The 22831-nt window shown below is 41.9% G+C and overlaps 1 protein-coding gene across 1 annotated transcript in view; it reads right to left on the bottom strand.

The window, feature by feature from the left end:
- The window catches only part of FMN1 (formin 1), a 432398-nt gene that overhangs the window by 196406 nt on the left and 213161 nt on the right, over positions 1–22831 (bottom strand). The window contains exon 6 of the mRNA XM_052647085.1: positions 19446–19596. Coding sequence (XP_052503045.1) covers positions 19446–19596 — 151 coding nt within the window. The remainder of the gene's footprint in view (positions 1–19445; positions 19597–22831) is intronic.

Below are 22831 nucleotides of genomic sequence, written 5' to 3'. Positions count from 1 at the left end.
TGCAGGCCTTATATGCCACCTCCTCCCCACCCCAAATCACAGAAATAAGCAACTGACTCAATCCCACTTCATAGCTGTGGCCATCCTTGTTCTCTCCTACACATTGCTAGTGTGACAAAGACTGGAGATGGGACAGGTAAGCAATTACTTTCCCATCCAGTACCAAGAGCCAGGGCCAGCTGGAGGGGAAGAGCAAGGCCACAGTTGGCAGCCGTCTTGCTCTCTCCTCAGGGAGAATGAGCATGCATTTGTTTATTGGCAGGTGCCTGGGAAAAATGAATGCTGACTCAGGCTCCTTGTCCCTTCTTTCCCACCCCTGCCACTCTCTGGCATCACACCCACAGGAGCTGGCTGGCTGGCTCCATGGTGCCATATTATGAAATGTCACCTGACTTGGTATAAACAAGCCCTTGCTGCTGATGGCCAGCATGGCCGGGTACGCTGCTGGGTAGTAGCCTCTGTCAACTGGCCTGATAAATGGCATTAAAGTAAGCTTTCCACATGCAGCCTGATTATCTGTCCCACCAAATGTTTCAACGAAAACTAAGCTTCACTGTTCTGTCAGACTGTTAGGTCTGAACCTCTTCCATGGCCTCATTTCTGGGGACATGTAAAATTGCTCAGATGAAGTTTACTTTAAGGATTTAGGCTCTTCACCAAGAAATGTGAAAAGGCAAATTGTCATCCTGTCCTGCGTCTGAGAACATATTTGGCATCCTGTTCCCTTACTGATGAGACAGAAAAACCCTTTTACTGCTTTTCAGACCAGTGAATTCTGTTCAGAAAGCAAATGGAGAGAAGGCCACAGCAGGTGAAGGCTGAGGCTGGGCTGGGAGAGGAGGCACATGGGATCAGGGGTGGGTGCGGCAAGATATACTTCTGTTGGTTTGGGAGTTTTCATAACCTATAGAAAACAAATTCTAAAGATAAAACCACATGCATTTTCTCTTGATCAAAGACTCTGGAGAGAAAATGACCAAGAGACATCAGTGTATTCATTGTCCAGTCTTCAAACAGGACCAAAGCTACTGTTATACCCAAGGTACAGATGAGAAACATCTGCCTAGAATTTCTTAGTGCTCAAGGTCCCTGAAAGAGTGCGTGTGTATGATGAACATGAAAATTCTAAACCACTGAGAAGCATCTAGATAGAGGGCTATAGAGCAGGAAAAAAATTAAAAAAACAGAAGAGTATGAAGATAATGACTTTTGGTAAAACATAAAAACAAAACTAAATATTCAAAAGTTCGACTTTGAAACTGATAGTGTGAACACTAAGCTATGGTGGTCAGAAAGTGGGGGGAAATAAGAACTTTCTGGAATAGACAGTAACACCAGGATAATCTGGAAAAACTCAGTTCCACACTTTCACATGGTCTCCAACCATCATGACTCAACCTTCCGAAAGCCAGGAACTTATTCCATACATGTAACTCCCACTTTAACAGCAGGAGGAAGAATTTATGTACTCTCTTTTAGGAGGGATGGGAGCACAGTGGCTCATTACTCCAGATAGACCAGAGGTATGATGCTATGGGACCTGTGAGTCGTGTTTCACTTGTTTTCTATTTTACATTTCTTTATTACAATCTCACTTCAAATTCCTGGCTCAGTAATCAATCTGCATGACTATCGAAGACTGGGAGAGGAAATGTTCTTTCTCTTCCCCTTTCCACCCTACTGAACCTAGCATTGAGGAGCAAAGGGAAAGCTTTCTCTCCAGTACTCTTAAGTTGCATGGAAAACATCTCTATCCTACATACCTCTACATCTTGTAGGCAAAGCCCTCAGAGAATTCTGGTGTAGACACTAAAAAAACTGTCTATGGTACATATGAACAACTCATGGGATATTCTCCTGGAAATTAAGTGTGCCTGTGAATTACTGGGGCCCTCAATAAAAATACAAAATTTCATTCACTATGTATGGATGAGATGGTATTCCCCCTTAAAAAGAAATGTTTATGTCCTGACCCCCAACACCTCACAGCGTGACCTTATTTGGAAATAGGGTCACTGCAGATGTAATGAAGACCATACTAGAGTAGAGTAGTGAAGTGTTAGTTGCTCAGTTGTGTCTGACTCTGCGACTCCACGAACTGTAGCCCTCAAGGCTCCTCTGTCAATGGAATTCTCCAGGAAAAAATACTGGAGTGGGTTGCCATTTCCTTCTCCAGGGAATCTTCCCAACCCAAGGATCAACCCGGGTCTCTCGCACTGCAGGCAGAATTCTTTACTGTCTGAGCCACCAGGGAAGGCCCCAGCTGGAGTAGAGTATAGCTCTAATCCAGTATAATTGGCATCCCTTTAAGAGATGGCTATGTGAGGACACAGAGACCCACAAGGTGAAGATGAAGGTCATGTGTTGATGAAGGCAGCTATATGCCAGAGACTAACAAAGGTTGCCAGCAAACCACCAGAAGAAATGGAGAAAGATTCCACTGCTGGTTTCAGAAGGAGAATGACTTGGCCAACACCTTAATTTCAGACTTTCTGGAACTGTGGAGACAATAACTTTTTGTTGCTTTAAGCCACCCAGTTCGTGGTAATTTAAGCTGGCCTTAGGAAACTAATAAAAGGAGTGAGAATGTTTTATTTCTAATAAGCTTCCAGGTGATACTTCTGCTGTTGGTACATGGATCACACTTTTGAGTAGTCAGGTGACTGCAAAAAAATGAATGAAGTACTTTGTTCATTATCACTCACATTTAGAACAGTGCCTGATATATGCTTGTATGTTTATATAATCCCTAATTCCTAGAATTTTTCTGCTAACTAACTGGAAATGTACCCTTTTTCTATCAGTATTCATGGAATCCTCTCTCAAAGCTATGTGCTCAGTCAAGGAGTATAGCTTTCTCATATAAGGCCAACCACAGGTATACAGATAGCCATATCGCCCTCTGAAGGATTATAAATAACAAAACTTATCAGGCGTATGGACTTCCTGCCTTATCTATGTAATTTCTCACTTGGTATTAAACCACTGAATCTAGCCTGTTACATATACTTGGTGGCTCAAACAGGGCTTCTCTCTCCAAAATTTAGAGTGTTAGGCTTTTGAAAAGAACACATGCTAATAATTACTCCAAGCTGGTTAGAGATAATGGGCAACAGAAAAGTTATTATCTTCAATGTCATCGCATGTCTTTGAAATGATAATCATTGCATTCAAGGTATCAGAAATGATGGATGGCCTTTGATTTTGCATGTACCATGATGCAAATTACCTGGCTCTTTCTCACTCCTGCTCGGAAGGTGAAGAGCCAGTGACAGTAGGCACTCCTAGCTTCAGGGCCTAGAGCCACTGGATGGCATAATCTGTGACAAAACTCAAAGAGAAACATTTCCTCTTTAAAGACACCTAAGGCTACTTTCAGTTTTCCTTTTACGGGCATACTTCATCCAGAACAACCTCGCACATAGTTCTAATTGGCAGCCATTGCTGTAACATATACTATTTACAACCTAAGTCATTCTACCCTGTTAATTTTCTGAGTAACAACATTTGACTTAAGTACCACATTGTTTCAAGGAGGCTCCCTGAGCTCCTTCTATAAACATAAAATGACGATTCCAGGAAATGTTAGTAAGAAAGGAAAGATGAAAGAGCACTGTATACACAGATTTTAAAACTGCTACAAGTTTTTGTTAGGGCTTTTAGTCTATACCCCAGCACATTTCCCCTTTAATTAGTCTTTATCATCCTCCTTACTCTCACAGCCCATCTATCATGGAAAGCAAATGCATATTATCTTCTTCAGTCATCCATGGGAATAGAGTAACCCCGCCATCATCCATGAAGAGTAAGCCTCTACATCCATCCTGTCTAGAACTGAGAAAATAAATATGTTCCCTGAGGTTCTCTCATACAGACAAGTCACCTTCTGAAAGTATGACAGCAACAAGCTCACGGTAAGTGATTCGCCCAAAGTCCTCCAGGTGGCCTACCTCAGTCCTGTGTTCTTTCCGTAGCAATACCTCTCATCCCAGCAAGGATGTGCCTGCCTCATCAATCACGTTACAACAAGGCAACAGCCTCTCAAATATGAAGATCACAACTACTCTGAGTTTTAAAGCAGCAGAGTAAAGGCCTGTTCACTTCCTTTTCTTAAAAAAAATCAACCTCAAATGATAAGACTCAGAAACAAGAAATCTACCTGCAGTGAAACTAGCTATTGTTGTTCAGTTCCTCAGTCATGTCCAACTCTCTGTGACCCCGTGGACTGTAGCCCTCCAGGCTCCTCTGTCCATAGGGTTCTCCAGGCAAGAACACTGGAGTGGGTTGCCATTCCTCTCTCCAGGGTCAGGGATCAAACCTGTGTCTTCTGCATTGGTTGGCAGATTCTTTACCGCTGAGCCACCTGGGAAGCCCAGTGAAACTCACAGACTCTTCTTAATTTCAAAATAGAAATGTGAAGGCAGAAGTCATTGGAAGAATGGTAAACTACATGGCAGAGTGACAGAAGGACAAAGGTAATAATCTGCAGGGGAAGGCATAACCTTGCACACATAAATTAGAGTCACCATGTGCTGGGCAAGGGTGAGACAAGGAGCTAAACCCTAGGGGATTATTTAAAAGTTGGTTCATGAGTGCAACTGAGTGCCAAGTGTATACTTTTAGACAAATTCAATGAGACAGATTCAGGACTCAGACATCAGACACCGTCTTGAACCAGAGTCATTTTTAGAATTCCATATCCTTTCCTGGATTGTCACTCAGGAAACTAGAAGTCAGAATGGCACCCCAGCCCCCAAAGTCAAGGGCCTAGAGAAATTCCACCTGGAAAAACAGATCAATCTAAGAGCAAAGATAAAAAGATCCTGTCATTCAAAGCCTACCCAAATGAAATGGCTGGTCTGCAACTGTTTACCCCACTGTGAGCCCCATCATTGGGCATACATCATTAATCCATGCTGAGTTTATCATGCTTCGATCCTGTATATAAAATCGCAGCTAAGGATTACCAATTCTTTGAGATAATCCTCTAACATGAAACACAGAGGTCACAACCAAGAAATATAAAAAAGAAACTTGGAAAAAGGGACAGAAGGAAAGTAGTAAGTGAAACAAAATATGAAGAAAATGTAATTGATAACTTCAGAAAGGTAATTGTATTTCTTTTAAAAATGAGCTTTTATGCAATCATAGAGAATTCTGAAATACAAAAATCCTTGTCTCCCAAAATAGGAAGCACATGGTGACTGTCTAAAACTCTATTCACAACAGATAGCAGAGTATCAAAGCAACGCCCAAAGGTGTTGAAAACCAGTGTGCAGGGGGCAGGATGAGAGTGGAATGGTGGCAGGAGGTGGACAGGAAATCTTTTTTAACACTTTTAAAAGCTGTAAAATACTTAGAGAAGTGTAGCACATGCATACAAAAATCATACAAAAAAGATATTCATGACCCAGATAACCACGATAGTGTGATCACTCACCTAGAGCCAGACATCCTGGAATGTGAAGTCAAGTGGGCCTTAGGAAGCATCACTCCAAACAAAGCTAGTGGAGGCGATGGAATTCCAGTTGAGCTATTTCAAATCCTGGAAGATGATGCTGTGAAAGTGCTGCTCTCTATATGCCAGCAAATTTGGAAAACTCAGCAGTGGCCACAGGACTGGAAAAGGTTAGTTTTCATTCCAATCCCAAAGAAAGGCAATGCCAAAGAATGCTCAAACTACCGCACAATTGCACTCATCTCACATGCTAGCAAAGTAATGCTAAAAATTCTTCGAGCCAGGCTTCAACAGTATGTGAACCATGAACTTAACAGATATTCAAGTTGGATTTAGAAAAGGCAGAGGAATGTGAGATCAAGCTGGATGGTAGAAAAAGCAAGAGAGTTCCAGAAAAACATCTACTTCTGCTTTATTGACTACACCAAAGCCTTTGACTGTGTGGATCACAACAAACTGTGGAAAATTCTTAAAGAGATGAGAATACCAGACCACCTGACCTGCCTGAGAAATCTGTATGCAGGTCAAGAAGGAAGAGTTAGAACTGTACATGGAACAACAGACTGGTTTCAAACTGGGAAAGGAGTATGTATTTTTCCAGGTGGAATTTCTCCAGGCCCCTGACTCTGAGGGCTGGGTGTCATTCTGACTTGTAGCTTTCTTAGTGACAATCCAAGAAAGGATATGGTATTCTAATATAAGGCTGTATATTGTCAAAATGCTTATTTAATTTACATGCAGAATACATCATGGGGAATGCTGGGTTGGACAAATCACAAGCTGGAATCAAGATTGTTGGGAGAAATATCAGTAACCTCAGATATGCAGATGACACCACCCTTATGGCAGAAAGCAAAGAAGAACTAAAGAGCTTCTTGATGAAAGTGAAAGAGGAGAGTGAAAAAGTCAGCTTAAAACTTAACATTCAGAAAACCAAGATCATGGCATCATCTGCTGATAAGTCACTTCAGTCGTGTCCGACTCTGTGCGACCCCATAGATGGCAGCCCACCAGGCTCTGCCATCCCTGAGATTCTCCAGGCAAGAACACTGGAGTGGGTTGCCATTTCCTTCTCCAATGCATGAAGGAGAAAAGTGAAAGTGAAGTCACTCAGTCGTGTCCGACTCTTTGCGACCCCATGGACTGCAGCCTACCAGGCCCCTCGGTCCATGGATTTTCCAGGCAAGAGTACTGGAGTGGGGGGCCATTGCCTTGTCTGCGTGGCATCATCACTTCATGGCAAATAGATGGGGAAACAATGGAAACAAAGACTTTATTTTCTTGGACTTCAAAATCACTGCAGATGGTGACTGCAGCCATGAATTTAAAAGACGCTTGCTCCTTGGACAGAAAGTTATGACCAACCTAGATAGCATATTAAAAAGCAGAGATATTACTTTGTCAACAAAGGCCGTCTAGTCAAAGCTATGGTTTTCCCAGTAGTCATGTGGAGATGTGAGTGGTGGACTATAAAGAAAGCTGAGTGCTGAAGAATTGATGCTTTTGAACTGTGGTGTTAGAGAAGACTCTTGAGAATCTCTTTGACTCCAAGGAGATCAAACCAGGCAATCCTAAAGGAAATCAGTCCTGAATATTCACTGGAAGTACTGATGCTGAAGCTGGAACTCCAATACTTTGGCCATCTGATGCGAAGAACTGACTCATTTGAAAAGACCCTGACGCTGGGAAAGATTGAAGGTGGGAGATGAAAGGGATGACAGAGGATGAGATGGTTGGATGGCATCACTGACTCAATGGACATGAGTTTGAGTAAGCTCTGGGAATTGGTGATGGACAGGGAAGCCTGGCGTGCTGCAGTCCATGGGGTTGCAAAGAGTCAGACACGACTGCGTGACTGATCTGAACTGAGCACATGCATGTTTATGTAAGCATAGTTTGTTATTGTTGTTGTTTAATAGCTAAGTTGTGCCTGACTCTTTGCCACCCCAAGAACTGTAGCTCACCAGGCTCCTCTGCCCATGGGATTTCCTAGGCAAGAGCTGGAGTGGGTTTCCATTTCCTTTTCTAGGGGATCTTCCCAGCCCAGGGATTGAACCCCAGTCTCCTTCATTGGCAGATGGATTCTTTACTGCTGAGCCACCAGAGAAACCATACATAGTTTAAAGGACTATGAAAGTAAACAATGTATGGACACCCACCTTAAGAAACAGAACTGTTAACGCCTTTGAAGGCCCTCTACTTTCCCCTACAGTTTTCCTCTAAAAGGACCATTTTTTCTAAATTGCATATTTATCATTCCCCCAACAATATGCCAGCAAATTTGGAAAATTCAGCAGTGACCACAGGACAGGAAAAGGTCAGTTTTCACTCCAATCCCAAAGAAAGGCAATGCCAAAGAATGCTCAAACTACTGCACAATTGCACTCATCTCACACACTAGTAAAGTAATGTTCAAAGTTCTCCAAGCCAGGCTTCAGCAATACGTGAACCGTGAACTTCCAGATGTTCAAGATGGTTTTAGAAAAGGCAGAGGAACCAGAGATCAAGTTGCCAACATCCACTGGATCATCGAAAAAGCAAGAGAGTTCCAGAAAAACATCTATTTCTGCTTTATTGACTATGCCAAAGCCTTTGACTGTGTGGATCACAACAAACTGTGGAAAATTCTGAAAGAGATGGGAATACCAGACCACCTGACCTGCCTCTTGACAAACCTGTATGCAGGTCAGGAAGCAACAGTTAGAACTGGACATTGAACAACAGACTGGTTCCAAATAGGAAAAGGAGTACGTCAAGGCTGTATATCGCTGCTGCCGCTAAGTCGCTTCAGTCATGTCTGACTCTGTGAGACCCATAGATGGCAGCCCACCAGGCTCCCTCGTCCCTGGGATTCTCCAGGTAAGAGTACTAGAGTGGGTTGCCATTGCCTTCTCTGAAAACCTGTACTACCAACATAGAATACTTATGAAAGCCAAATAAAAGTAGTACTAGAAAATGCAGGCAAATGTATCATCTTTTTGTTCTAATGCATAGTTTTCTCTTGGCACATCTTGAGGATGGGCATCTCTGAGCATTTAGCTTAAATTCATTTACTTTAACTACACAGCTGTGTCCGAACAGGACATGGACACACACACACACACACACACACACACACACACACACACACACGAGAGGATGAGATGGATCTCTCCCAGCCTTCTGGGGGTTCAGGAGTCATCCCTGCAGGAGAGATGAGGCTTCTGGTTGGAATCCAACCTCCCCTTCTCTTTTAGGGAGTTTTCATTGTTCTTATTCCTACTCCTGATGGTCATGATGATGGTGGTAACAGTACGGTGGCAGCAGCAGATATGTATGCATCAGACATGCAGCGAAACACGTCACAGATTATTTTAATTCTCACAATCACCTGCTGAAATAGATTATTTGTTATTGTTATTCTCACTTTACAGATGAGGGAGCTGAAAAGAGGAAGCTTAGAAAGGTGAAGGGACTTTCCCCATGGATGAAGTGATGACTCAAAGAAAAAGAAAAAGTGAAGCCTGTGTGGTTTCCAGAAACCCCTGCCGAACCATGACACTACCACCTTCCATACTTAGATGAGTTGTGACTCTTGGTGCCCTGGGTTTGCTGGAGGAAGCAACTGATTGGAAAACCTTGAAACTGGCTTCTTGGTGGCTCTGAGACAAACACACACCAAGATCTCAGCCAACTGGTGTGATCTACTATGCTGGCTTGTGAGTTGAACTTTCTTTTCCGCATACCTTCAGCCTCTGAGGCTCAACCCTTCCACTGGTGGTGAATGAACGGCTGTGTCCTACACAGCTGAAGTTGACAGACCTCTAAGCCCAAGAGCGTAAGTAACACACAACAAAAACATTGCATGGCCTAGTTTCTCCAATGGCTTCCTAAATCATTCTAAACATTGCATGCTTTAGGCATCTTGCTGCTATTCTGAATTACATTCTCTAAGCAACCATCTCAGTGTCTCATTTTTTCCATTAGTAAGATGATTATAGTACAGAGTGAACTATTTACGATGAGGCCCAGCTCAAGCACTGTAGCTTTTGGTTGGCTTCATTGTAAATACATCTTTCTTTGTTAATTAATGTACCTTAGCCTAGGGTTGTAAGTAACACTAATTTATGTTTCTCAATTGAGCAGGGAAGAGAACCACACCCAGAGTGAAAGATCCAAGATCTTCAGAATCAATACGCACACCATAACCATTTGAAAGTGAAGTTTAAAAGTCAGTATTTGTGTTTGCTGTAAACTAAGGAAGCTGTACACGAGGGTCTACAAGAGAGTCAAAAGTGATGTGATAATTAGGTCATGAATTAACCCCCTGGTCCTTGCAGCTCTATACCGTTTTTAAAGAGCCCTCCCACCTTCTCACCTCCTAGGATATTTTGCACATGCAAAATGTCTAATGTGACTAATACGGTACCTAGCATAAAAGTTAATGAATGAAAATGAAAACACTAAGACTCAGGTTATTTAGTAACCAGGGCCTGGAGCCAGACCCCAATTAAACCACTCTTGTGGTGAAGGAAGGGATCAAAATGCCCAATAGGTTCCATCTGGCTGCCCCTGTGGGTCAATCTAGAGCCCCATAGCCTCCCCACCTTCTCTCCCCAGCGACGAGGGGCTGGGGCAGTCCTCTTCATGGTGTACAGGGACCTTCATGTAAGGGGCTTGGCAGTGAAGGAAATCAGCTACAAGCAAGCACCACTCCCCAGCCCTTCCCAACCCAACCCCTTTTGCCATCCATTGCACTGGAGGGGCATAGCCTTCCAATCCCATTTGCACCCCACTGAGGAGATCTGATAATGGTCCTGGCAGAGCCATGGCTTTTCAAAACTTCTGGCAGGGGCCTCGCTGACCCATAACTTGCCTACACACATGATTTCTTCTCATACTGTCTTTGTAAATTGACCATGGCTAACCTTGTTGCCCTAATCAGATCAATCAGAATAACATTTCTTTAGCTGCCGCACGCTGGCAGCCTCCTGGGCTGAGGCGTGACTGTGAGTCAGGCTCAGATACTGAAGGCAGATTTTGGAATTTCCAATGGTCTCAGGTTTCCTTTGCTTTTATCACAGTTGGTGAGCTTTGTTGGGTTGTGTTTACAGCCATGCAAATAAGCCTCAGCTGGAGAGAAATCTGGTCAGGCTAAAGGAAATCAAGCTCTGGGACAAAGGGTATTTTATAAAAAATCATAAGTGTAGCCATAGTCCTGGGGTCAAGCCAGACTGTCCTAGGAAACATGTGGATGGCTTTGTCTGGTGTAACCTGAACTCTGGGCTTGGCCTCTGTACTCTGGAAACTCTATCAGAAGATGGAGGGGAGGCTGGAGGGCCACACCAGCTGATAGGAGCTGGTCAGTTCAGCCACTGGCTACCATCACCAAAGATATTTTTTATTAAGTGGAGACAAGTGTGAGAAGGGAAATATTGCATCTTTGGGGGAAGAAACATTGTGTTTGAGAGGAGTAGATCCATGTTATTCATTGACTAAACCAGGTCCAAATTCATGGTTTCATTCTACTCACACACTTGTACAGACTCAGCTTTAAAATGTATGTGTGAAAGTGTCCACATACAGGTATGATCTGATACTTTGCATCTGGAAAGCATCTTTAGAAATATCTGCTCCAGAGGCCATGAGAGTTACCAAAACTAAGGCCAGAGAGGTTACGTGATTGGACACAGCGGCTAACCAGTTACCTTCAAGACCAGACCACTGGAGCCCTTCCACTGCAGTTTTCCCGCATCAGATTTCCAGTCCTTCAAAACCCCAATACACAGAGAAACTATTTTAAAATAACTCTCCAATACGTTTCTGTCTCTTAAGACCATTGTTGTTGTTTAGTCGTTTAGTCACGTCCGATTCCTTGTGAACCCATGGACTCTAGCCTGCCGGACTCCTCTGTCCAAGGGATTTTCCAGGCAAGAACACTGGAGCGGATTTGCCATTTCCTTCTCAAGGGGATCTTCCCAAGCCACAGATCGAACTATGTCTCCTGCATTGGCAAGCTGATCTTTTTACCACTTAACCACCCGGAAAGGCCCCCTTTAAGATTAGGGGATTACTAAAACCCGAACAACTATTCCCTGAGCTCCCATATACCTGTGGCTCATACAACATGGTGCTTATGGTGTCAGGCAGTTTGATCTATAGGTCTGAGCACAAACATGTTGAATCACATGCCTCTGTCTTGTTCAGTCGCTCAGTCATGTCTAACTCTTTGTGACCCCATGGACTGCAGCATGCCAAGCTTCCCTGTCTTTCACCATCTCCTCGAGTTTGCTCAGATTCATGTCCATTGAGTCAGTGATGCCATCCAACTATCTCATCCTCTGTCGCCACCTTCTCCTCCTGCCCTCAATCTTTCCCAGCATCAGGGTCTTTTCCATTTGTCCATTTGCCCTCTAATAATGTCCCCATCTGCAAAGGAAAAGTAATGACCGTATCTTTGAAATTTATCTAATCAAACTTTATCTTTTGACAGATGAAAGCCCTAAGATCCAGAGAAGCTAAAGAATTTGCCCAAGATTCCATAGTTGGCTAAATTCAGAGCTGTAAGTAGAAACCAGGTCTATGGACAACAAAGCCAGCACTCTTTTCACTAAACAAGGACTAGAAAATACAATTCAGGCTTTTCCAAGTGAATATAAAGTCAGCACTTGTAGTTAAATTCAGACCAACAGACCTTTTGTCAAGTCATCAAGAGCACAGGTTCTGGGATGGTTGGTGGATTCATCATGGGCAAGTTACATAAACCTCTAAGCTCCAGCTTCCTCACCTACAAAATGGGAATAATCATAGAAAGATCTCACTGGGTTCTTACGACAACTGGATAAGTTAACAAACGCTAGGAGCATTAACCATTGTTATTGCTATTGAAATCTTGTCACCTTCACTTGAAAAATTCTACATAAATACAAGATTATTAAGGCTTCTGTCCATACTAAGCACATATTTATTAATGTGCACACGCGTGTGCATGTGGCATGGGGGCTGTTTTGACCTTTGACTATATCAGAGATGTGTATACTTTGCAAAGCATTTATGTGTTCAGTTTTGCAAGCATCCACGTGACTTGGGTTTGTGACCTAAACACACATATAACATCTTTGCTCATTCTTGGTATTTCCTCACATACTTTTAGCTTAGCACTGGAGGCCAGAGAGATCACTGACACCATCAAAGTCCCTTCACTAACACTCATTCTCAAACCACTGTCTGGCTCCAGCCAGTCACAATCTTAGAAAACGTCTAAGTATATATATAAATGTGTTAAGTATAAATGAATGAGGTCCAGAAAAATACAGGTGAGATTTCAAAAATTTTACTCTACTAGGAGTAAAGGATAACATACTTAAAAAATAAAAAGATATTTAGAAGTGTTCTCTCATAGTACATCTTGTAACATCTAATCAATTTCTTTATTTTCCAATCAAAGAACCCTGAGTCTATATTCAAATACATCTTCACTCCCTTTAGATATGGACAATGTAAAGAACGCTGTGTGTGTGGCGGGGGAGAAGAAGGAAGGTGATCCCAGAATCAGTCTCAAAGGGGCTAAGTCTAATACTTCATAAATTTTTATACTGCTGTCGTTCATTCTAAGTACTGGAACTGTGCCTACTAACGATTTCTATTCTACTAATACCTATAAGTCTTTCTAGTATGCATTTGGCTCCCAATACTTTGAGTGGATAATTTGCTGTGAAATCTGGCCTCATGGTCCAAAATAAAGAAATTTAACAGGAAGAAAGGTAGTGCTGAGGGGCAGTTAACTCTTGTAGGTTCTACTGCCCCAGCTCTAGGATAGAAGCCACCTTAGCTCTGGAGCTCAGCATTCGAAGGTGCCCTCTTGTGGTGTGGGTAGGAACTGAACACCCTACAATCCTTGAGCTGGCTTGAGGTATAAACCCAGATTAAGTTACTGTTTTAACAGCCAACAAGAGAAACATAGCTGAACTCCAAGAATAATACTCAAATTCAACATTCTGAAAGAATCATTGATATCCATACGTGACAAGTTCTAACAACCATTTTAAAAAATAAGTAAATAAAGTAAAAGTACAACTCAACTTTCTGGGCTGTCTTATTTCCAAATAAAATTTACAAGACAGAATTTTTGTAAGCTGGTGCTTGCCATGGAATAGAAGCTCCTGTTTGCTTTCAGTACATTTGGCCAGTCAGGGATCTTTAAACTAAAGAACAGGAAAGCCCAGATCATTCCAGATATCACTCAAAGAATCTGGACATAGCACTAATAACCTCAAGGTCATATATTGGTGTAATCAACACATGGGGCAAGTGATTTCACTCACTGCTATAGATGATAACCCCTAACCTCACTGCTCATTTTTCAAACACATGAGAAATGGAAAGGGCTGGGCAAATGCATTCCCATTCCTGGAGGGCGGGGGGGGGCGGGGGGGGCGGGGGGGGGGGGAGGGGAATAAGGCACATACCTTACCAAGGCGGTCCAGAGAAATGATCTTTGTACACAAACGCTGAAATTATATAAACTTGGAAGGCAACAGGTTATGAAAACCCTATAAATTTATGTTCAGAATTCCAAATGATGTTCTCCTTCCACTATTCTCCCCTCCCCACTAAACTGAGACACCAAGTCTGGGATTTGAGAGTTGCAGCTACAATCCTGGCCAAAGTGACCCAATTACAACTGAAAGCTTTTGGCTCCAGAAAGTTTCAACAGACAAGCCTCTGAGGGACCATCACTACCCCTCCCTACACCATCACCCCCACCAATGATCAGGGAATAGCCACTCTCTCATTGATTCTTAAGAAATCTCTATTAAAACAGCTGAGGGAGAGGAATGATCTTTATGCATCTTACAGAGGAGGGAACAGGCACGGACATTATTCCTAATTCAAAGTAAGATCATGCCATTTCAGCAGAGAAAGAACATTGGCAGGTCATGCTGATTTTCTGAATGCAGCTGGGCAAGTTTAGAAAGCAATTGGAAAGTTTATCGGAGTAGCTACTTCTCTGACAGGCACCAGGACAAAGAATCTCAGACGATGAAAGCAGCTTTCTGTCTCCTTGTCAAGGCGCTGACCTGCCTTTCCCCAGAATACATGTAACTTAGAGATAGTATAAATATGGGCGTACTGACGGTGAAAACTCTTACTTCACAGTGCAAAAAGACATACCAACCACTGTAAGATGAACTATTAGATGTCTGCAGTATGTGCCATTAAAGGAAGCTGTGGAATTCTTCCACAAATACTGAAGAACAGGAATGATCTAAAGATGACCATTTGCAAAGCTTCAGGAAAGGACACACTTATATTTGAAGGCCCTCTAACAGTGGTTCCCAACCTTTTTGGCACAAGGGACCTGGTTTCGTGGAAGACAATTTTTCCATGGACTGAGGGGGGGGGGGGGGGCAGGGCTTGGGATAATTCAAGTACATTACATTTATCGTGCACTCTATTTCTATTATTATTACATTAGTCCCACCTCAGATCATCAGGCATTAGATCCCAGAGGTTGGGGACCCCTGCTCTACAAGGTTGTGGGAATCCGTGATGTTCAAGAATTTCTTTGCAAAGTTTTCATATTGGTTCATAAACTAACAGATTATTACATTTCTAGAGAATACTTAAAAGTACTTTCACAATCATGATTTCATTTTATCCTCAGAACAACCCTGAAGGGTTGTTATTCCCTATTTTATAGAGAAAGAATTAGTGTGTACAAGTTATACGACTTTCCTGAAAGCTGTCAGAGAGCAAAAAAAAAAAAAAAAGGAGGTGGTATTAAGCATTGGTGGTACAGACAAGAGATGATGTTTTGAGCTCTGGTTCTCAATTTGGTAACTGTTATGTTTGTCGTGGCACAATGGTCTCAGGTCACAAATGAGGAAGGCTCATGTCTGAGTATGCAATTAAGAATTTGTCATAGTTAGGGTCAAAGGAAAACAGTTCCAATTCTCCATATTATTTTATAGCTGGACTTATACCCAAAGTGTCTTTTTATTCAAAGATTTGGATTTCTATTGAAAGACCCCGAAGAAAACCCTGGATAATTTCACCATGTAGGACACATCTTAGATTTGCGCAAGTGTAGCTGAATCCTGTTGATAATTCTAACAATGGCTATTCTCATTTATAAATGTCAAAATCAATCACCCTAGTAAAATCTATCATCTTTAAGTATGGCGAATTACTGTTTAAATTAAGGAAGAGTGGAGATATATACTGAGGCTCTTCTACATCCTCTCAAGGTTCTGTCATTATTGATGACTTCCTGTGAAAAGTGTACAAACCCTAGAAGTCATCTTTATCTTTCTAGATCTCGTTTCTTATGGGCCAAAATGAAGGTACCGAATTAGTTGATCAGGAAGGCTCCTTCTAATTTTTAGACTGTGTTTAACTAGAAAACAGGATCCTGGCCCAGTTTAAGAAGATATGTATCAAAAAGAAAAGAAAAGAAGCTATATATCTGTTTACTTAAAACTAGTGCCAGTGGTGGCAACTGTTATAAAAGATGGAAGTAGAAACTCGTATCTGAGTTTAGCAGAACCATGAAAATTTGAACAGTTCTCAACTAAAAATGTGGGATACACAGATGGATGCAAACCAGCTCTACTTAAGAGATGCTCACATATATGTCTCAGTTCTAGCAAAGTCTCAGAGGCCAAGGTTCAGAATGCTGAATTTTTGAAACTCCAACATATACTCCACCTTTGGTCACCATAAAAAGATGTATCTGGCAAGTGTTTCCTGGTCATATTGTATGGGAACCATTCTGTGGTTAGGCTAACAAAGCTGGCCTCCAGGGCTCAAAGTCCCAGTTGCTCACAATCGCTAAAATTCACTTTCATCCTCATTCTCAGAGAAAAGAAAAAAAAAAAAATCTGACTTTCAGAAGAGACTGAGGGACCCATCTTGATGTTGGAGATCTGGTCATGGGCACAGAGGGAAGGCGTATAGGGGGCAGGTTCAGAGTTTTCTGGCATTGACTCAACTCATTATTTTCTTTAAAACAGAATATCTCAGCTCTAAGGTGGGATACAAGCTCTCTGCAGACTTCAAGCAGCCTCAAGACCATCAAAACCCTGTAGTCATTTTATTGTTTAGTCGCCAAGTTGTATGCGGCTCTGCGACCTCATGGACTGTAGCCTGCCAGGCTCTTCTGTCCATGGGACTTCCCAGGCAGAAATACTGGAGTGGGTTGCCATTTCCTTCTCCAAGAGCTCTTCCCAACCTAGTGATCGACCATGTCTCCTACTTGGCAAGTGGATTCTTTGCAACTAAGCCACCAAGAAAGCCCAGTAGACCTACCTTTAAAGAAAAAATAGTGACTTCACATGTGCACAGATTCTTTGGGGGTAACAGCAACCTCAACGTTCAGAAAGATTAAAGAGCTTGAATGAAGGATATTTTACCCCTCAGAAAAACAAACACATCAAGTACTAACTGCCTTAGTGAAAAATCCTTTGTTGACGAGGCAACCAATTATAAGAAATAAGAATAAACTAAAAAAATAATGCTTTCATGTTTCAAAAAACAAATGCTTCAATGTTTTAAAAATTCCCATTCACCAAAATAGAAAGAACTAGCTTTATGAATAAATAACATGTAATCAAGCATCCAGAGAGAGGAAACACAAGGAGTAATAGCAATCTTAAAAGAAAAAGAGAACAAAAGTAAATTTTATGTGATATTGGGTAAGAAAACATTCAATGGATTTCCTGGATGGTCAGAGAAAACTTCCTGGAAGAGGCAATATGATGCCACCTTTGGAATATAGAGATTCTGGTTCTGCCTTTTGCAGAGAAACAAGTAGTCTTCTGTTCCTATAGATGGCATTTAAAAAGCAAGCTGGCCTGCTAAAGCACATTATTTCAGTATCATAGGATTCTAATCACACATGTATATATTTCATAGTCTATCATTTGACTTCTTGCCTATAACTAAGTTGTTTCATGCAATATGTCCTCTTAAAAGATTTGTTCTGATATTTAATTATAATTGGGATCACATTTTTTATCAGGAAAACTGATAAATTCCATCAAACAAAACAAAAAATTCCATCAAACTTCAGAGGTAAAAAACTTTGATCATGATTTTCATGTATAATTCAAGTCAGTGGTCCAATTTGATTTAACAGAAAATTGCATTCAGACTTCTGCCATTTCCCCCACTATGAGGCACAGCAGATTTCTCAATCATAATGTTATTTGAGATACCAATGTATGCACCTCAGTGTATAATTTAAGAATGAAGAGTTGATGAAACTCTCATTCGATATTAGACACTCTCAAAACACTTCTTCCAATCCTCTTAGATTTGAATTTCACAACAACCTGACAGCTCAGGTAGACCCAGATATTGTTAATCCTGTCTTAAAGAGAAGGGAAAATACGGCCTGAAGAAGTGAGACAAGCTGCCCAAATCACATTGTAAATCAACAGCAGAACCAAGTACTGCAAAGCTGACCCTTGAACAAAGGAGTTAATTTGCATACAGCTTAGAGTCAGCCCTCAGCACCCATGGGTTCAGCTAACCACGCACTGTTTAGGACTCTATTACTTACTATTGAAAACTATCCATATCCAAGTGGACCCGTGCAGCTCGAACTCACACTGCTCATGGGCCAGCTGACTTTCCTCAACACCATCTATGTTGTCATCGCAGCACAAAGGCAGAGAGACGGCAGCCGTGGCAGCAACAGTGGCCGAACGAGAGCAGCGAGCACTGGCTGGGGGCTGCCTGGGTGCCAGGCACTGGGGGGGCACACTGTGTAAGTGACCTCACTCGAGTCTTTCTTAGAGCAAATGGATAGCGGGGCAAGGCAAGTGAAAGGACTTTGACTTGGGCCACACAGTCAGTGCAGGGCACACTGGTCACTCAGCTCCACACCTGTCTGACTGCTTGATCTTGCTCTCTGATGGGTGGCTCATGGCCTCAGATTTTTAGCCCTCAAGCCTGCCCAGAGGTCACCTTCTCCATGAGGACTACTCTGAACACGCTGTATTCAAACTTGTAACCCATCCTCCCACTCCTCCCAAAGATGATCCTCCTTAAACGATGCTCTTATCACATGACTTGACTTTTTGATGTTATTGTTAATATTATGTTTTGTTTTTGATGTTGATTGTTAATATAATCTGTTTTGTTTTTTCACCAGCATACCCAGGTGCTCAGACAGTGCTATCCAATAGAACTTTCTATCAAAACAAAAATGCTCTTTAATCTGCTGTATGGTAGCCACTGCTGCTGCTAAGTCGCTTCAGTCGTGTCCGACTCTGTGCGACCCCATAGATGGCAGCCCACCAGGCTCCCCCGTCCCTGGGATCCTCCAGGTAAGAACACTGGAGTGGGTTGCCCTTTCCTTCTCCAATGCATGAAAGTGAAAAGTCAAAGTGAAGTCGCTCAGTCATGTCCGACTCTTAGTGACCTCATGGACTGCAGCCCACCAGACTCCTCCGTCCATGGGATTCTCCAGGCAAGAGCACTGGAGTGGGGTGCCATTGCGCCACTAGCCAGAAGAATAAAACTGAAAAGTGGCAAATGCCACTTGAAGAACCAAATATTTAAATTTATCTAATGTTATGACTTAACCTTGTCACATGTGGCTCAGGAATACCCTACTGGATAGCATGGGCCTAAAACAAAAGCTAGCACAAATATACTCTCAATAAATAGTTGTTCAATGAATGAATTTATAAATAAGTAAGGCACATTTTCCACATAGCCTACGGACCACTTTTCACTAAATTATTATTTTTTTTTTCCAATAGAATTAATGGCTGGAAAAAAGTTCAGATTAAGAAAATAGTTTGAAAATTCAGACAATATGACCAAAATAGTAAGTTCAGATTTCTCAAACTATTGGCTCCTTGATGTCATCCGTGACTCAAAACCTTCCAAAACATTTTTTTGAAAACAGAGCGAAAGCAAACCAGCAGCACACAATGAAACCCCATGCAGGACAAAAAACAGTGACATAGTTATGATTACTATAGCCAGGCAATACCTTTTTGACCTTGTTTTTTTTCTCATAGGTCTCTGAGAGAGGTTTTTTCTTCTGTTGAGGTATGTCTTTGGAGAATAAATACTCAAATTCGCTAGTATCCCGAATATCAGGTTCTTCTAAGGAATCCCATAAAGTTGGCGTAGAATTTTGGCTTAAAAGAGAAAATGGGAAGTTAAAGGTAAGAACCAAACAAAATAGAACAGAATACAGTGACATCCTTAATTCATTTTTTAACTCCTTTAAAAACTCTAATAAAGCTTGAAGAAAAGCTTTTTATGATTATATATTTTAAAATCAAAATATACTACAAAGCATTAAAGCAAACAGAGATTTCCAAAACAGAATGGTCCTTGTGTGAGTACCCGTTGTTTCGAGAAAGAACCAGAGAAACCCCGTGGGGCCAGAGCTCCTGGGGTGTGTAAGCTGCCCCTCCCTCAGTCTATGGCATTTTCATGATGGGTAAAAATGGGCATTGTATAAAGGCTGAAAGTGAAGTGAAAGGGAAAGTGTTAGTCGCTCAGTCCTTTGCGATTCTTTGTGACCCCACAGACTGTAGCCTGCCAGGCTCCTGTGTCCATGGGATTTCCCAAGCAAGAATACTGGAATGGGTGGCCACTTCCTTCTCCAGGGGATCTTCCTGTCCCTGGGACTGAACCATGGTCTCCTGCATTGCAGGCAGATTCTTTACCATCTGAGCCACCATTCTGAGACATTCCGTGGGATAATTCCCAAATATAATGAAAGTGGAGTGATAAAGTGAGAATTTATCCTCTTGTAGATTTTTTTTCTATTCATTTCAAATATGGTTTTTGGGTTTAGCTCACATCAACTAAGTACAGGACCCATATATGTATATATACATATATATGAATAGGCTGTGCTTATTTAGACATATTTGATTTAAAATATATACTATCTCAACAATAGTATTAATAAAAACAAACAATGCCATTGCACCAGCCCCCACAGAGATCAGCTAAAGCACCCATGCAGAGACTGTATTGTTTGTTTGCTTTTTTCTCTCTCTAAAAACAGGTACAGCCTAGTTTTGAAACAAAGGAAGGAGAGAAGATATGGGAAATCAAGTTCAAAAGAACCGCCTCTGAGAACAGCCTTAGATGGATTACTACTCAGGCTCCTTTTAGCCAGAAAGTATTTTCTAAATATCTACTTTCTTAACTTACTTTCTCACCTTATTTTAAAACACTTTTAATGCCCAAAGACGGTTTAAAAAAAAAAAGTCTTATCTACTCATCAAATAGACACATCAAATGTGTATGTTTGTTATGATCCATAATATCTAAAAATACTTACCTTTGTTTCAATACATATTTTCCCAGTGAATGAAAAGGAAAGAAACTACTATTACATAGTGTGGTCCATACAGTTTTTTGATACTAAATGACAATTTTTTTTGTATTTGAAACTGTTGGCAACCCTGTCTTTTCAGGCCTGAGTGTTCACATTTTGCTATGTGTCTGCCTTTCCTATGAAATATGACATTTGGGTTCTTGCCCATAAGAAAACTGAACATTTGCTTTTCTCCACTTTTTTTTTGTTTTCCTATTACCATTTCTCTAACGTAATATTTGAGGCATGTAAGAATACATATGTGACATATGTAAGTTATAATGTATGACAGATAGTGAGTACCTGTGAAATCGTCACCCAAGGGCTAGAACATTCCCAGTGAGGTGTATCCATCTGTGTGTGCTCCTTCCTCAGCACCGCTCCTGCCCACACTCACTTAACTTCAGTTCAAAACATGAACACCTTTAATGTTAAATGCTTTTCTCAGCTGCTCTTGGCAAAGGAGTTCTTAGTGGGAGAAGACAACCAGGAAACTGTGGAGCATGCTGCCTCAGAACTGTGGACGGGGCCTCAGCAAGGTTCTGGGAAGCTAAGGAGAGGGTGCCATGCGGCAGGTAATGTCATGCACAAGGAAGATAATTCAGACCCATCCCCCCATCTCCTGCACCTGTACCACCTGGCCCCAGCTCCAAGGACTCTGAGCTCAGGTCAGCATGATGAGGGCAGTACCTCACTCATATACTGAAGTAAATTGGCTTTGGCAGTCATGTTTAGCAGCTCATGACCATTTCCAGCATTATTTCTATGGGAAAAGGCATTTCCAAAAATGAATCACAGAATTTCGGAATACTACTTCTTAGCAGGTTGCAGGCAACTGGGTTGGTGGGGCAGTAACAAGGAGCTGCTCTCACAACGGACCGTCTGCCATCATGTCAACTTTTTCCTGACCAATGAATCAATTTTAGCCCCAAAGAAGAGGAAGAGGAAGGCGGGAGGAGGAGGAGGAGGTGAGGGGAGCGATAATGGAGCGGGGAAGCATGCAGGCATAAGCAGGAAGGAGGCTGGGGCAGGAAGAGGGCAGAGGGAGAGAAAAGATGCTTTCTCCTTAGGAAGGCACTTATGAGGAAGCCCAACAAAGTGGCTGGATGAGTGTTTTTCTTTAAAAAAATAAAATAAATGGCTTTTCCCTACTCGAGAAACAGAAAACAGACATCAGAGAAAGCAAAACAGCGAAAGTTTAAAATCCCATTAGCTGGAGGAGAGGCAGTGTGTATATAATAGAGAAAATTCATTTTTTATTCCTAATTCCTCAGAAGACCAACATAAAAATTTGTCACGTATATTATGAAGTACTTGCTCCTCTGGTGATACAAAATAGCACGTCTTTCCAAATAATTTTACTTCTGTCCATAATGAGTAGTACGCAGCACCTTCAGATCATTTTAATTTAAAAGATGTAGTCATGCTCCGAGGTACAAAGATACTTTGAGGAACCCACGATAAGAGACTAAACCCCTGTGCCTAGAACTCAGGCTCAAAGCTGACATGTTCACCAAGCAGGGATTTCCTGAAGTCCCAGGTCGGGAAAGTGGGTACATCCATCTAACTTTTAATTTAGTTCAAAATGGACTTGCTGGGGGCAGCAGGACTTCAACCTCCATATGCCGACTCTTCCTCTGCAGCCGGCAGGGTCCACATTTCCCCATTTTATAAGAAAGTTGGTCATTTTGGATTAGAAGTCGGTCCTACTCCAGTCTGAGCTCATCTTAACCTACCTAATCACATCTTCAACACGCCTATTTACAAGTAAGGTCACAGTCTGAGGTAAGGGGGAGGGGTCGAGGCCATTAGTAAATCAATTTGGGGGGAAGCAATTCAACTCGTAACAAAACTGAAGCCCTAGATTTATGGTGAAGCTGGTAAGAACTGGAGCATTCAACTGTTTTCTTTCTCAAAATGTCCAACTACATAAGGACAGGAAAAATGCAATGATTACCTCCAGCTTGTCTTTGTTGTCTTAAACAGTGAAGGACTCACATCTCCTAGTTGTTACTATTACGCCACTGATATGGTCC

This window comes from Budorcas taxicolor, chromosome 10, assembly GCF_023091745.1.
Source record: "Budorcas taxicolor isolate Tak-1 chromosome 10, Takin1.1, whole genome shotgun sequence".
NCBI classification, from domain to species: domain Eukaryota; kingdom Metazoa; phylum Chordata; class Mammalia; order Artiodactyla; family Bovidae; genus Budorcas; species Budorcas taxicolor.
This window is presented reverse-complemented; position numbering and strand designations above follow the sequence as displayed.